The sequence below is a fragment of the Haemorhous mexicanus genome, chromosome Z, assembly GCF_027477595.1.
Source record: "Haemorhous mexicanus isolate bHaeMex1 chromosome Z, bHaeMex1.pri, whole genome shotgun sequence".
Classification (NCBI taxonomy): Eukaryota; Metazoa; Chordata; class Aves; order Passeriformes; family Fringillidae; genus Haemorhous; species Haemorhous mexicanus.
In genome coordinates this window covers 50943409-50957433 of record NC_082381.1, presented here as the reverse complement: position 1 = coordinate 50957433, position 14025 = coordinate 50943409, and the positions used below count along the sequence as shown (strand labels likewise).

Here is a 14025-nt window from a genome sequence, read left to right as displayed (position 1 = left end):
ATTGTCTACAAGCTTGAGAACATCTCGGTACAAGGGGTTGGAATAATATAGGAAGGTCAAAAAAATAAACACTTTAATTTGACAGATCTGGGAGATTTGCCATCTAATATAAAGAGCTCTTGGGGATTATTCACACTTGCACTGGTGCATGGGCCAGTCCTGAGCGTTAAAGGTGACACCTTTTCTAATTGATATGAAATGTTAGTCACTTGGATGGCGCCAGCTGAAACTGGAGCCAGTGACCTTTCACCAAAGGGCACAATGCAGCCTCTGAGGAGGGCAGTGGGTAAAAGTGCTGCGCGGCTGACAGCAGACCCTGTGACAAATCCCCCTTCCAGCTCTGCACTGACAGACAGAGAGAGCTCTGGAAAGGGGGATATGGAAGGAGATTGCTAAGAAGTTCTCCCCACTGGTGGCTAGCCAGAGATGATGCTCAAATGTGGGCTTACACATTACTGATTAGAAGATAAACCCATCTCACAATGGGTAAAATGCTAAGTATGAAATGTCAGCCTGCAGGCAAAACCAAACCACAGAGTACTGACCGAGCAAACATGGACAGTATTGACTTTCCTCCCATAACCTTTACATGCTGTCAGAAGTGTGTATTAAAAATAGATATAAGCAGTCCAGGATTCCTGTAAAGATTGAGGGCAGAATACAGACAAGGAATTACGGAAAGCAGGCAAAAATCGTTGTGGATTCTGTCTGCTGAGTCATGACAATAGACCACTGAGGCACTGTAGTCCAAACTGACTACTGCCAGCACTCTCACAGTCTTTTAAGGGCTCAGGCCCCTGAAAGTTGTCTCCACTAGCAAAGCCTCATCAGAATTGACATTTTCAGCTGAAGCTAGGCCATTCAGTCCCTGACAGAAACACCTTGCCCCCATCAGTTTGGAGAACAGATGCGTATGTACAACTGTCTAAGGTTTGCCCGTACGCCTCCAAATGCCCCAGCATGACCTGTAAGAATGAGGGTCCTCAGGTTTTTATCTGTCTCAGCCCTCACAGAGTATGCCCTTGCACCCTGGATTTCATCTTCCTCATACTTCTCTCTTGTTTTACAAGAAGAATCATGCTCAGTCAGGCTATGTGCACTGATACAGGCAGGTTTATAGCTCATGGCACCCCTAGACAGGACCTCCCAGACCATGAACTGAGTCAACGTTCAGTGGCAGTTTACCCACAGCAACACCCATGTGATCCTTACTTTGAGTTTGGTGAAGGCAAGTGGGCAGTGAGACGTATCAAAGATTTGCTGAGTTTAATTGATTCAAAAACTGTATCCACATAGTGCTGGACAGTCCATCTAGCTCCCAAGCACTAGAATGCTCTCACCAGCAGCATGCTCTGAATGAGCATATTAAATCAGTACGCTTTGGGGGATTCTTTGCACCTCCATCCTGCTTGCACAGCAGAATCCTTTTCCATGGTAATCCCCAATCCAAAATAACATAAAGAACATCTGGTGGAGCAATACAAAAGCAATACAAAAGTTCATGTTTTCATCAAGTAAGCCGGTTAATTTTTGGCAAAGATTCTGCTCATCACAGCAGAATCTGTATCTGTGTAGGAGCCGTCTACACATACTCTTTAACCCATTAAAACCATTCCACACTAACATGTCATTTTCCATCCTTGTGTAACCAGATCTGATAGAGTGGCAAGCAGCAACATTAACATCATGTGTCAGAATTAACATACACTACTGCCCATGTTTCACAGACATTAATTCTCCGTCAGAGTAAACCTAGACTGAAGTACAGTGAGCAACTTCTGCAGTGTAGACACTGGTCTAGGAAAGGTCACTCACTGTAAGAGGATGCTGAATCTTCTTCCCAGGACTTTTAAAAGAGGACAGAGTTAGCTGTATTCTGATAGTCTGTAACTTGTATGAGAAAGGTGAGATTCTTTCCCTAGATATTGAATGCAACACAGTATTTCCTTGCAGCACATGGGGCTCTTCGGTAACCACAAATGATAAATGAAAAAGAAAACATATTTTTCCATTGCTTTAATTTTTAATGCTTCCTTTAATGCAATCTTTTAATGCCTTTCATTGCACAATATTTCACTGCAGTTGCACAAGATTTCACTTTAAAAAAATCTTATGAAAATATGGCTCATTTGCTCTTTTGCTACAGAAGTCAGACAGCTCAATCTCACAGTACTGCAGCGTATTCTTTGGTTCAGCTGTAAGACATTTTATCCCCTGTGCAAAGTGTATTCAGCAAGCTTTGTTTACTTAGCTGAATGTTTCTTGACTATCTCAAGGTACTCCTTCACATCATCAGGAGACCCCAAGACAACAGGCACTCTTTGGTGGATATCCTCAGGCACTATATCTAGTACAGCTTGATGACCAGTTGTAGCTATGCCCCCAGCCTTCTCAATAACATAAGCCATAGGATTGCATTCGTAGAGCAGTCTCAGCTAGAAGACAAAAGTCAAAATTGCAGAAGTCAGGCCAGGCAATGCCAAAAAACATGGCATGTAAATATATTTGGCATATGATTTTAAACCAATCAATATTCTTAGTACTCTTTATTTCATATAAACATTGATGCAACAATGAAATTGCATGGATTTTTCTTTTAAAAACACAGTGAATGCTGGATTTTCCCCAATCTGAGTGCTTTCTCCATAGCCCATGTTGGCACTGTGCTACCTACAGAGAGATAAAGCTTGTATGTTAAGACACAACTGTTAATAAGGCAGACCCACATAGGAGCGTGTGAAAATAAAAACATGAGCTCTGAGCCTGCCACTAGGTTTCTCTAATGAATAACTGCATCTTATCTGCAACCTGAGGCAATATTTTACGGAGAATTACAAAACAGATCAAAGGTCTTTGCTGAATAAACAGTCCCCTTGTCAGCCTGTAAGTGCGTGATCTTCCCTGACTGACCATTGTCCTGGCAGATGCAGCCAGGCACAGCTCCTCCAGATGACGTCCTGTTACCACACACAAGATGCAGATGGTTTTCTCTTCTTACAGTGGGTCAACTACATTTAGGCTTCTTACAAACTAGCTTGTGCTAGAAATCTCAGGGTAATGCAGATTCTCTGCTTTGTAATGTTCTGCTTGATTGGGACCAGAACCACCAGTATTGGCTGATATGGTGCAGGGGAGCCTGTTTGAGCAGCCCACCCCCTGGCATGTTCCACAAGCTGGATATGTCTGCAGACAAAGAGAAGTCACTGCAGTTGAAACGGGTGAGTAGCAGCCCCCGAACAGGTGTCTGACAACAGGCTGCTGTCTCTTGTGACAGCGTGCAAGGGATGGTCATATCCCCCCCACAAGACATACAAGCTACCAAGTTACAAAACACAGGCTCTGTAATCAAAAGATTGATCTTGATAGTGAAATGCCTACATAATGCAGTATTTTCTATAACTGGGCTAATTCAGGCTTACCTTTCCTTTGGGACTTTTGGAGTTAGCAGGATACAGAAAGATTCCTCCGTACACCAGGGTGCGATGCACGTCTGCCACCATAGATCCTACATACCTCCCACCATATGGTGAACTGCCATCCTAGAGAAAAACATTCCAATAAAAGTAACTGGACAGCACACCACGCCAACCTCCCCCAGAAGCCTCTTTAGCAGTCCTAACATCTTTCATCTCCATATCATGCTTCATTGATAATATTCAAAGTAGTTTTGCAGAGTATGTCAGTATCCTCTTCATTTTCTAACTAGGAAAATCCAAGGACTGAGAGAAGACTTCAGCATAGATGAGCAGTAGTATCAAAACCAGAAAATATCTGGCTCTAACACTGGCTCTAACACTTGGAAAACACTGCATTTCCAGGTGCAAAAGCTCATGTGCTAGGAATTTATACCGGGGCCTAGTCTTTTCTAGCAGGAAAAAATCAAAGAACAAAAGAAGTGATCTTTCCTACTTCTTCCAACTATTTTTGCCAGCTTCTGCAATTTTTTTTGTTAAGAAAAAGTTAATAGTTGACTTCTGATGTGACTTCCTTATTCTACTCCCTGGCATACATTTTAGTATCTACATAAACAACAACATAATCCTGGAAAGACAAATGATAAAACATCAATCTTCTTTCAAAGCAAGATCAGGAAGGGACACCAACACCTGACAACAGTAGATGTTCACATATCACTGCCAGTGTCATAACTTCAGTGATGAAATGTGTAAGGCATGAGAACCTTTTATGGGCACTCCTCGGAGCTTTGGGCCTCCTGACACCAGGAAGTTGCACAAACACAAAGCAGCCTCGAAAGTACACTGGGTTTTCAAGAGAGAGGCACTCCTAGGACACAGCTCGTGTGACCACTGAGCAATCTCCACTGCCATCTCCACGCTGCTCTCCAGCCACTCAGATGTTACAGCGAGGAAGCAGCAATACAACACATGTTGATCAAATTTCTTCATCACCAGCCCAGATTTCCTCTCTACTTGATTACCAAATGCCCAGTTTTGCCTCCAGCACCATTACTCAGGTTCCTCATTCAGGAAAAAAAATTAGAAAAAAGACTCAAAAAAAAGAAAAAAGGAAGAAAGTGAAAAAATGTAAAAGAGGTGCAGGGCAGTATTGGAGAATGCTGAAATATCTGGTCATATCAACTGTTGTTGCATTAGCAATCATACATCAAGTTATATTTCAAATAGACAGGAAAGGAAAACAAGCACTGAATAGTTCATGAGAGAATGAGTGATGGATCATAAAACTGGAAATCGTGAATGGTGTTAGTTATCAGAAAGTTTCTCTGAGACAGGATCTTTTACCTCAGGGAATTTCTTCTTTTTGAGATATTCTGTGATGGCAGGATCAAAATATTTAGCATAGCCTTCATTGAGACTGTAGATATTTCCCTTCTTTTTGATTTTCACATCTCTTTCCACCAAAATAAATTCTCCAATTGCCTAACAATAAGAAAGAAAACTAATTGTTAACATTAATTTCTCACTTATTTGCAAATCAAGGCAAAATCCAATAACATACACAATTTGATAAAAACTTACTACCACTGTCAATTTTTAAATAATTCAGTACCTACAAAAAAGTAGTCTTTGCAGTCTACATGCAAGATATTTTGTTTATACATAAAACACAGACAGCATGAATCCTGTCATCATACTGGCTTCCTCATACTACCATTCTAACAATTCTCTATTTTCTATACCCAAAAAATGCTATTTGTAAATTTGTTTATCTCTCCATTTTTTTGCTAGACTTAGAACAATATAAGTTTCAGAACTCCTAGGAGTTTGGAAACTGAGAGTGCTAGCTGAATCATGCATAAACATCTTCAAATAGCTGCAGATACTCCAGTTCTTTTTTGCGTGGGCTAACAGGAAGCATGTGACCAAGGACTGGTCTGTTTAGTTTTCTCTAAAGTAAATTTCCAAGTTAGTACTAACAGAAAACAAAATAATATGCATGCATGCTCAAAGTTAAATCTATTACTTGAATAAAGTCAAAATGCATGCATCTATTTAAGCTGCTACTAAATAGAGAGTACCAAGTTATATTTCCTGCAGCTTGATCACTGCAGGTTCTAAAAATTTAAACTGGCAGGTGGCACCCTGATTGATCACAAAGAAACAGGCCACTAAAGCAAACTACTTTCTGCTATGATCAGCATGACTTTTGTTTTAAAACTCATGGCAAATGCATGCTATAATGTCACATCATCCATACACATCACTTACTCTTTTACACATCATGGTGGGATCTCAAAATACAGAAGAAGGTTAAATATTTATGCTCCTCTGGTTTACTAAGGTCCTAGCATTAAGGAAAAGACAAATAAGACTTAAATGATATTTTGTACTGCAGAAAACTGCTTATTTTAAATATCACATGATTGCACACGCTGTGTATTTGCCCTGCTGACTCGGCTGTCTTCCTGTTGTTCAGTCACACATGGCACCTCTGCATCAGGCAGGTGGAATGCAAGTCTCTTGACTTTATTGCTGATGGGTTATAAGTACATTTGTACTTCATTCCTTCATGCTACCTTGAAAACTGCTCCTTTGGTTGATTTTCCTAGGGCCACACAGTTCTTATAGACAGTACCTGGCAATCCCTAATACAGAAACAAAGAAACAGAAGATCTTCTCACCGGATCCAGCATGAAACAGTTGACACCACCAGCAGAAGTTGCCAGTACCAGCATGGTGGCACTCCCATAGAGTGCATAACCAGCTGCCACGAGATTACGTCCGGGCTGCAAAGCATCTTTCTCAGAAGGTTCATTAGGGGACACCTAGAACAAGAAAGAGTGTAGTCAATTTTATTTCATTTCTACTGCTGGTACATGACAGGGCTCTGGGATAGGGACAGTCTTCTGCTCCATATCCATGCCATGTGGTGGCACAAGTATTTCCATGATCCTCAACTGAAATTCCTACTGGATGCACAAATACAAATTATACATAGGATACAAACACATTGATCTAGAAATGCACTTCTAACTAAGCCTAGCAGGAATGCAGGAAGCAGGAAAGGATTAAGGAGATAATAAAGAGCTATGCACCTCCTTGTAGGTGATGATGAACACAGCTCAGAGGAAAACTCAGAGGCACAGTTGAAAAGAAATGAAACATGACTCACAGAGTTCAAAGTTGATCAAAAGTACTTGGGATTTTTTTTTTGCTTTCTTTTGCTTCACACAAAAATGAATTTGAAAATAGCTACTTTGGGATATATGACAACATACAAAAGATGATTAAAATGGACACTTGGGTGTGTTTTATCTGATTTGATTTTTCCCCCATGTTGTGACCTGTAAGTCTGGTATTTCAACCTCCTTCAGACAGCATTTCTGCCTTTCAGAGTGAATTAGACACTTCAAAAGCATATGACATGTTTCAGCTCTGGTTTGTTTTTGAAGCCTGTCCTCAGGCCAACAGAACTATTAGTACAGAGAACAAGAAAACCTGAAAGCACATTCTCCAAGTAGATGACAACCACGTGGTATTTTGCCTCAACACAAATATTCATGAATCCTAAGACATGGGGTAATTTCCAAGAGGTAATTTCATTAGCTGTCTAATTAAATATCAGCTAGGCTTCCATATACATATAGGTTCTTCTTCTTCCAAGAGACTAATTCAAATCCTGACTTCTGAGAGACTAATTCAAATTCAAATCCATGTGTCTGTGAAATACTAGATTTAACTTAAAGCTGGCCCTGAGTCTCTTTCACAAACAAGTTTAGTTAGATTTTATTGTCTTCCCATGCAATTTTATTTCACCAAAAGCTGCACAATAATGTTTTTTCCTATTCTACATGAAAGAATTTTACCTTTCTATAAATTGCAAAGATGGTCCCAATGGACACAAGACAGTCAATATTTGATGAACCATCTAGAGGGTCTATGCAGACTATGTATTTACCCTAAAAAACACAAAAAAGAGAACTAGATTAGTGACAGCATTTATCCACTTCCTCCAAACAAAAACATTTCAGTAAGTATATTTTCTCAGAGACTTACACAGCAATATAAGCTAAAACACCTTTATCGATATGAAGGAACCAAATTCAAACATCAGCAATTCTTTGGTCCAGATGTCAACCCTTAATTACAACTGTGATTTGTGCCAAACCAGAAGCTGAGAAATTTTAAAATTTTAAAATTTTTTTTTCCATTTTATTTGGATTTTATTCTGATTTTTCCCTCCATTTTTTAGTATTTTTTCCCGCATTTTATTTGGAATAGTAAATGGGAATTTTTTCCCATTTTATTTGGATTTTTTGGAATTTTTTTTCCATTTTATTTGGATTTTATTCTGATTTTTCCCTCCATTTTTTAGTATTTTTTCCCGCATTTTATCAGTACATAGCAGATGATAACACAGGAAAAGTGAAGTTTTCTCATATACTTTTTAATGTGAGGAAAAAAAGGGAAATACTCTTATTGGTTTAGTTTCATCTGTGTAATTGAAGTCAATCCTCTCATATCCACCATCTAGGCTAGGCTGCACTTTCTCTTTGGTTACAACATGTCTTTCTGAATAGTAAGGAGAAAAAACAAAATAAAGATTGACCTTTTTAATGTAGAGCTAAAAACTATATTTTACCTCTACCTTTAGAGGTACTAAAAAGCTCTTTAATGGCTGCCATGCCTAAACTATAAATTTTCCTTTATCTATGCTCTGAAATGGTCAGGTACTACCTTAGCCAGACTGATCTTACCCTGGGTTTTGGGGATCAAAAAGAAATCTCTGCCTTATTGCTGGATTAAGGTATCCAGTAGGATTCCTTAATATAGGAAATTGACAGTACAGGGGAAAAGCTGAACTAAATGTACCTTTTAAATATTTTTTGCCCCCATCATTTTATTCATAGTTGTCTTAATAATAGTGTGTAACAACAGTGTTTATTTGTTTTTCACTTGATTTTTATCCTGCATGTCAGAAACTTATATTTAAGTTCAGCAATGCTCTACTCTGCAAGTAGGAATTCCTGGTATGTATGGATAAAAGCGGTGTATTGGCTCACACTTTGTTTAGAAATCCAATAATACTTGGACTCCCTCAGTGATCTTTGAGAATATTTGTTCAGATCTTAGAAAATCCAATGCCTAGAAAACAAATTTTGAAGATTTCTCAACAGGGAGAGAAAGAACCTCTAAAAGAAAGCAAACTTCATTATACTTCATAAATTATATTTTGCTGTTTGTTTTTACTCAATTTTTTCTCGGATTTTTATATGATCAGACCAAAATATTAGCTGGGAAATAGGAACTATCCCAGAATGAGCACACGCAGACTTGTAAATATAAAGAATAATAAATGTAAATATGCTTTTGTTTCACTGTTGCTAAGTCTTCATAGGCTTTAAGGAGAATTTTCATTAATTAAAGACCTCAAGATTTGACCTGCAGAGAACAGCTCATCAGTGTCCCACTCAAAAAGTAACACTTCAAAGGGGCTTGACTGACTCCGAGCATAGTTCCAGAGATAAGATGGGGATGAATGAAACATTTTCCCCACAATAAGAAAAAGGTGGAAGAAAAAGAAAGTGGGGAGGAACAACACATAAAAAAAATAAATAAAACCAACAAACATTAGTCTGGAGAGCAGAAATGACAGAAAGAACTAATGTTGACTAACACTCTCTCCACCCATCACCTCAACCTTCATTTGCCAGTTTAGGAAAGTACCTGTTTTCTGAAACCTTTAGTTCAGTTTTACTTCTTTAGATGTGGAGCAGTACACCTGTACAGGCTGATCTGAAATCAAGCATGGAGAGCTTTTAAAGTTACCGACCTGTTTTTCAGTTTCCACTATCACAGCATCTTTGTTTTCTTCAGACACGATAACACAGGTACTGAAGGATGACTTGAGCATGTTAATCACCAGGTCATTGGAAAGAATATCCAGCTTTTTTACTTGATCTCCAGTCACATTGGTAGACCCAGCAATTCCATAGCTAGAGCAATTGCAAGAGAGAGCATTTCATGAGAACAGAGCACTGCATCTTCTAAAGGATTCTGTTTCTTACACTTGTAAAACCTCCTGTTAACATCCTGCACTTTCAAATGACATGGCAGCTCTCTAAACCTGTTTTATATTTACTGGCCGGTGAATTCTTGCTGAGACATGTTATCACTAGCTGTGTTTGCATATCTAGAAGTTGCTGAGAAATACAAAACAAGGAATTGCATTTCAATAGTTTCTTAACTACAGTTAAACACAGCCAGCCCAGGCTGTGAAGGCTGAGTTACAACTGTGATTTTTAATGAGCACTTAAGACCTATTATTCCTGAATTCTAGGCTCGGCATACCCTAAAAGCTAGGAATTCATTTGAATATTTTATGTTTTAAAAGCATATGAATATATACTTTAAAAATATGAATATATATGTGAATCTGACCACACTAATTATCTAGTTATGCTATATCCTCTATATGTAATATACTCCTGATGAGCAATGTAATGTGCAAATTGCAGTAGAAAAAGTCTGTTCACAGATAGATCAACTGATTAATGATTTAATGTTTTCAGTTTTGATTTGAAGTAGTAAATGTCTCCTTGGGAAAAGAACTGAGAAATACAAATAAGAAATGCAAATAAAATGCTGCAAGATAATTAGAATCAAACCATCTGGCACACGGAAACACCAGGTGACCTTATGATAGGTGATTACGTAGGCAAGCAAAACAGGGAAACGGGAAATTTAGCTCTTAGAAGGGGAAAACAATAGCCAGCTCAGCACACATTCGGGTGACTCTTAGGTCTTTCAGCTACAGTTCATTGATTAGGCTGAACACTGGTATTTCAGGTTTTAAGTAATAACACTGGACATATTACTTTAGCAATGCATTTCTTCAGTTTTATGCATGAGACAAAGAACAAGACCTCTCTGTCTGTGTAACTCTCTGTCTTTACCTCTGCTACAGTGACTTGAATATTTTCTGCCACTGTGAAAGTGCTTTTAGGAAAAAAATACTTGGAACAACGTCCTTATGAGTGGAGGCACAGCAGCAGAACAGCTTCTGTACCTCATCTTTTGGGGACTCCTGGGAGGAGGAGATGTATCAGGTGTGGGGCCTGCACTGGGAAGGTGCAGGTGCTGTCTCTCACAGCTGCTCTGCACCTCCCATGCTGAGCAGCACCAAGCACATAGTTGAGTCTGAGTATGGTCCAAAGAAATGGATTGCAGTGATCCCTACTTGTTCACATTCCCTGACAGCAAAGCAAAATCTCACCACTGATTATAAAATGCAGTTCCACAGCAGGAGGCTTATGAGGCCAAAGCCTGCTACCCCAGCACTGACGGAGAGTTAAACCCACTGGGGATCATAAGGCAAGTCCGTGGGCACAGATACCAAACCTGTGGGCAGCTGCTGACTGACACACATGTGAGACACTAAAGGAGTAGGGCCCTAAGCTTACAAATCAGATTAGAGCTGGGGCACCCTAGTCTCTATTGATAGATACAGGAGGCATATGAGCTCAAACACACATAAAGTGGAGGATTTTTGCCTTTTTTCTCAATATATTTTCCTCTGCATAGCTTGTAGAGGCAAGCTAATTTTCTCTTTACAACATTTTCCATTAAGTAATGAAGTAGCCCATGTCTATAGCCTTGACCAGCACACAACTTGGGATATGAAGATACTTAGCAATTTACTTAGTAAGTAAAATACTTATGAGGATTAGTTACCTACGAGTACTTTCAGGTATTTCACATTCCAAGAGTTCCAAATTCCTTCTGATGCATCTCCAGAACAACATCCTTCTGACTGGCTGACTACAGACACTACCGTTCCTAACCAGTGCACTTTCTAAAAGCCTTAGATATCCACAGTTTCATAAAGAAAGTCTAGTGGCTATGATGCACTATTAAAAAAAAAAAAAAAAAACACCCTGAATTTGATTTGACACCTCAAAGGATAAAATGATGCTTTGATATTAAGCAATGTGCAATGAACAATAATCCAGCCTTCTTTTGCTAGGCTTTGTCTTTCAGTATATTTGGTCTTATGGCTCCAGGCACTCGCACCTGCTGAAAGTATTAAGTTCTATTATCAGCAAGCGTTTCTCAAAGACTGGGCACCTGGGCACCTTACACTGTTTAAAAGTCATAGGACCTGTGTCACTTGAAAAAAATCAAGAAACCAAGATACTTCCAGCTCTGTGCGAGAGGATGGGTTGATGCAACCCTACTCACAGGCTTTTCTGGTGAAAGAAATACCCATTCCCATCCTCATCCCGATACCCACCACCCCGGAGGCAGCAGGATGCCCTGGACCCGCGGGGATGCGCATCCCGGGACTCACAGGTTGGCAATGCCCGCTTTGCGGACAGCGGTGGAGATGGCTTTGATGGCCGTGCAGAGGGAATTGAGGAGCTGCGTGAACTCCCCGGTGCCCTTCGCCCGCCTGCCTTCCTCCATCACGAAGCGGGTCATGGTGATGACATTGGTGTCGAAGGTGGAGCGGTCCGTCATGGTGGCGGAGCTGCGAGTGGGGCCGCGGCCGCCAGCACCGCCACTTGCCTCGGCGGGGCGGGCCGGGCCGGGACGGGGCGGGGCGGGCCCGGCCCCGCCACCGCCGGGCAGCGGGAGGGAGGCGGCAAGGCTGACAGCGAGGAAAGCGATCCCACCCCTGCCCTCCCACCGACACTCTGAAATATCCGCCGCGGGGAATCCCCGCCGCACCCTTTTTTTTTTTTTTTTTTTTTTTTTTTTTTTTTTTTTTTTTTAACCTGATATTGTCTCCTACATTGTGCGGGAAGAAGCGAGGGAAGGATGCTTTGGGCACTCGTTATATGAACGGCACGGAGTTGATCGAGACACGGGTGCTGGTAGTTCTGTTCTTATTGTTCGCGGTGGTCGCACTTCGATGCTAACGGTCCTGAAACTGTGCCCCAAAATTCAGAAGTCAGCTTGGTTTCACCGCTTGATTGTAACACTCTCTGTGTGTGATTGTAGATTATAGCGAACCGCACACAACCTACAGAGCAAGGTCAGTATCTTCTGCTGCACAGGAATGCTCTCATCCTGACTCTTCAGTACAGGAAAACCACATATTCAGTAACCGATTCCATCAAGTATTAACTTCGTTTACAGAGGTCATGTTAACCCCACGTGCCCCAGCCTTATCCAACACCATTAAAAAGCTGCAAGGAAAAAGCCCCTGGCAGCTGGACCCAATGAGACTTTCATAACAAACCCTCCAAACCTGTTCAATAGAAAGACATAGGCTGATCCCACTTCAAAAGCTAGCACTTAAAGCACCTCACACAAATACTGGTGCAAGGGAATCTAGACCCTCCTGAATCTCATTTCTTTTGGTTCTAGCCTTTCTGATTTTGCAGCAAAATCAAGCAATATGTTTTGCTGTTTATGTTTGATCAGAAAAATCCAAGCACTAGTCAAGGAAACCACGTTGGTCCAACTCCTGACCCTAGATACACCCTTTCACACAATAATTTGACAAACACAAACATGAATAAGAGTGTACTACTCAGATTTTTCATACTAGCTATTATTTTATATTAATATTATCTAAGAAGACGAATATTAAAAAAAATATTTTTCAGTAGAATACATTAATGAGTTCAATAAGCACAGTCTCAAATTCTAAGTTGAAACCACAAATTGAAATCATTCCAAAAGGTGTCAAACGTAGGGCAAAAGTATTTTACAAGATGCACGTCTTTGCATACATGAACATTCTATCTTCATGCAAAGTACATTGTGTATCTATGCATTAAATACTTTGAAGGCATGCATAAATGTCTTCTCCTAAAAGTGTAAACAACTTTGGCCTAATTTGCCCATGCCCAGTATTACAGACACTTCTGAAGATATTAGATATGAGTAGTAGTGCTCTTCTGAACAAGATATTTCTGTCTTTGGCAAGTGGTCAACAGCCCACTATCATAAAAATGTTCTTTTAGAGGCATGTGGATTTGGGAAAATTTACAAAACATGGAAGTTAGCTCATTCTTTAAGGGTAAGCAATGCTTTACAACCATCTAGAGCAGCTATTTGCAATCTCAATAGTAGAGAAGAGGAAATAGCAAAGACCCAATAAAATGTTGGATGAGTGCACTGGAATTGGGTAGCAGCAAGCAGAACAACCTGGCGATATATGACGTAAGTAACAAATCACAGTCTCTGATTAGGGCCAATTTGCCTTGAATGTGAAGACTCTTAACAAGCACAAGAGTAATCTGCAGGAAGAGCTGTACTTCAGTATAAAATAGTCAAGATCAGTTCAAAATATACCTAAGGTTTTGGTATCTATGCCTGAGGATAACTAATGTCTCCTATCTTACAGGGAAGATATACTGTCCCTGAGTTGATGATGAGATTTTATCTCTGAACTTTTGGGGTTTGTGAGATGAGTGGGAGATGAGTTTTACTCCTCCATTCCCACAGGTAGAAACAAGTATTGTGAACTGAAATTGCAATCATTTGAAAGGTTGCTGGTTTCATACAAGTCCATCCAAATGTGCATTTTCTATTGTGGAGAAGGAGAATTATTTTCAGCTTATTTAGCATGTCCTCAATCTTCTGTATTTGAGCC

At 40.1% G+C, this 14025-nt stretch overlaps 1 protein-coding gene across 1 annotated transcript; it reads right to left on the bottom strand.

The window, feature by feature from the left end:
- Positions 1-2001: 2001 nt before the first annotated feature.
- On the bottom strand, positions 2002-11995 carry LOC132341844 (fructose-1,6-bisphosphatase 1). The gene is made up of 7 exons (XM_059873932.1): positions 11770-11995; positions 9253-9415; positions 7286-7378; positions 6101-6244; positions 4761-4898; positions 3420-3539; positions 2002-2435 (listed from the first exon to the last, which is right to left on the bottom strand). Exons 1-7 carry the CDS (start codon positions 11937-11939, stop codon positions 2244-2246), a joined length of 1020 nt encoding a protein of 339 aa, XP_059729915.1. The 5' UTR covers positions 11940-11995; the 3' UTR covers positions 2002-2243.
- Between the last annotated feature and the right edge of the window lie 2030 nt (positions 11996-14025).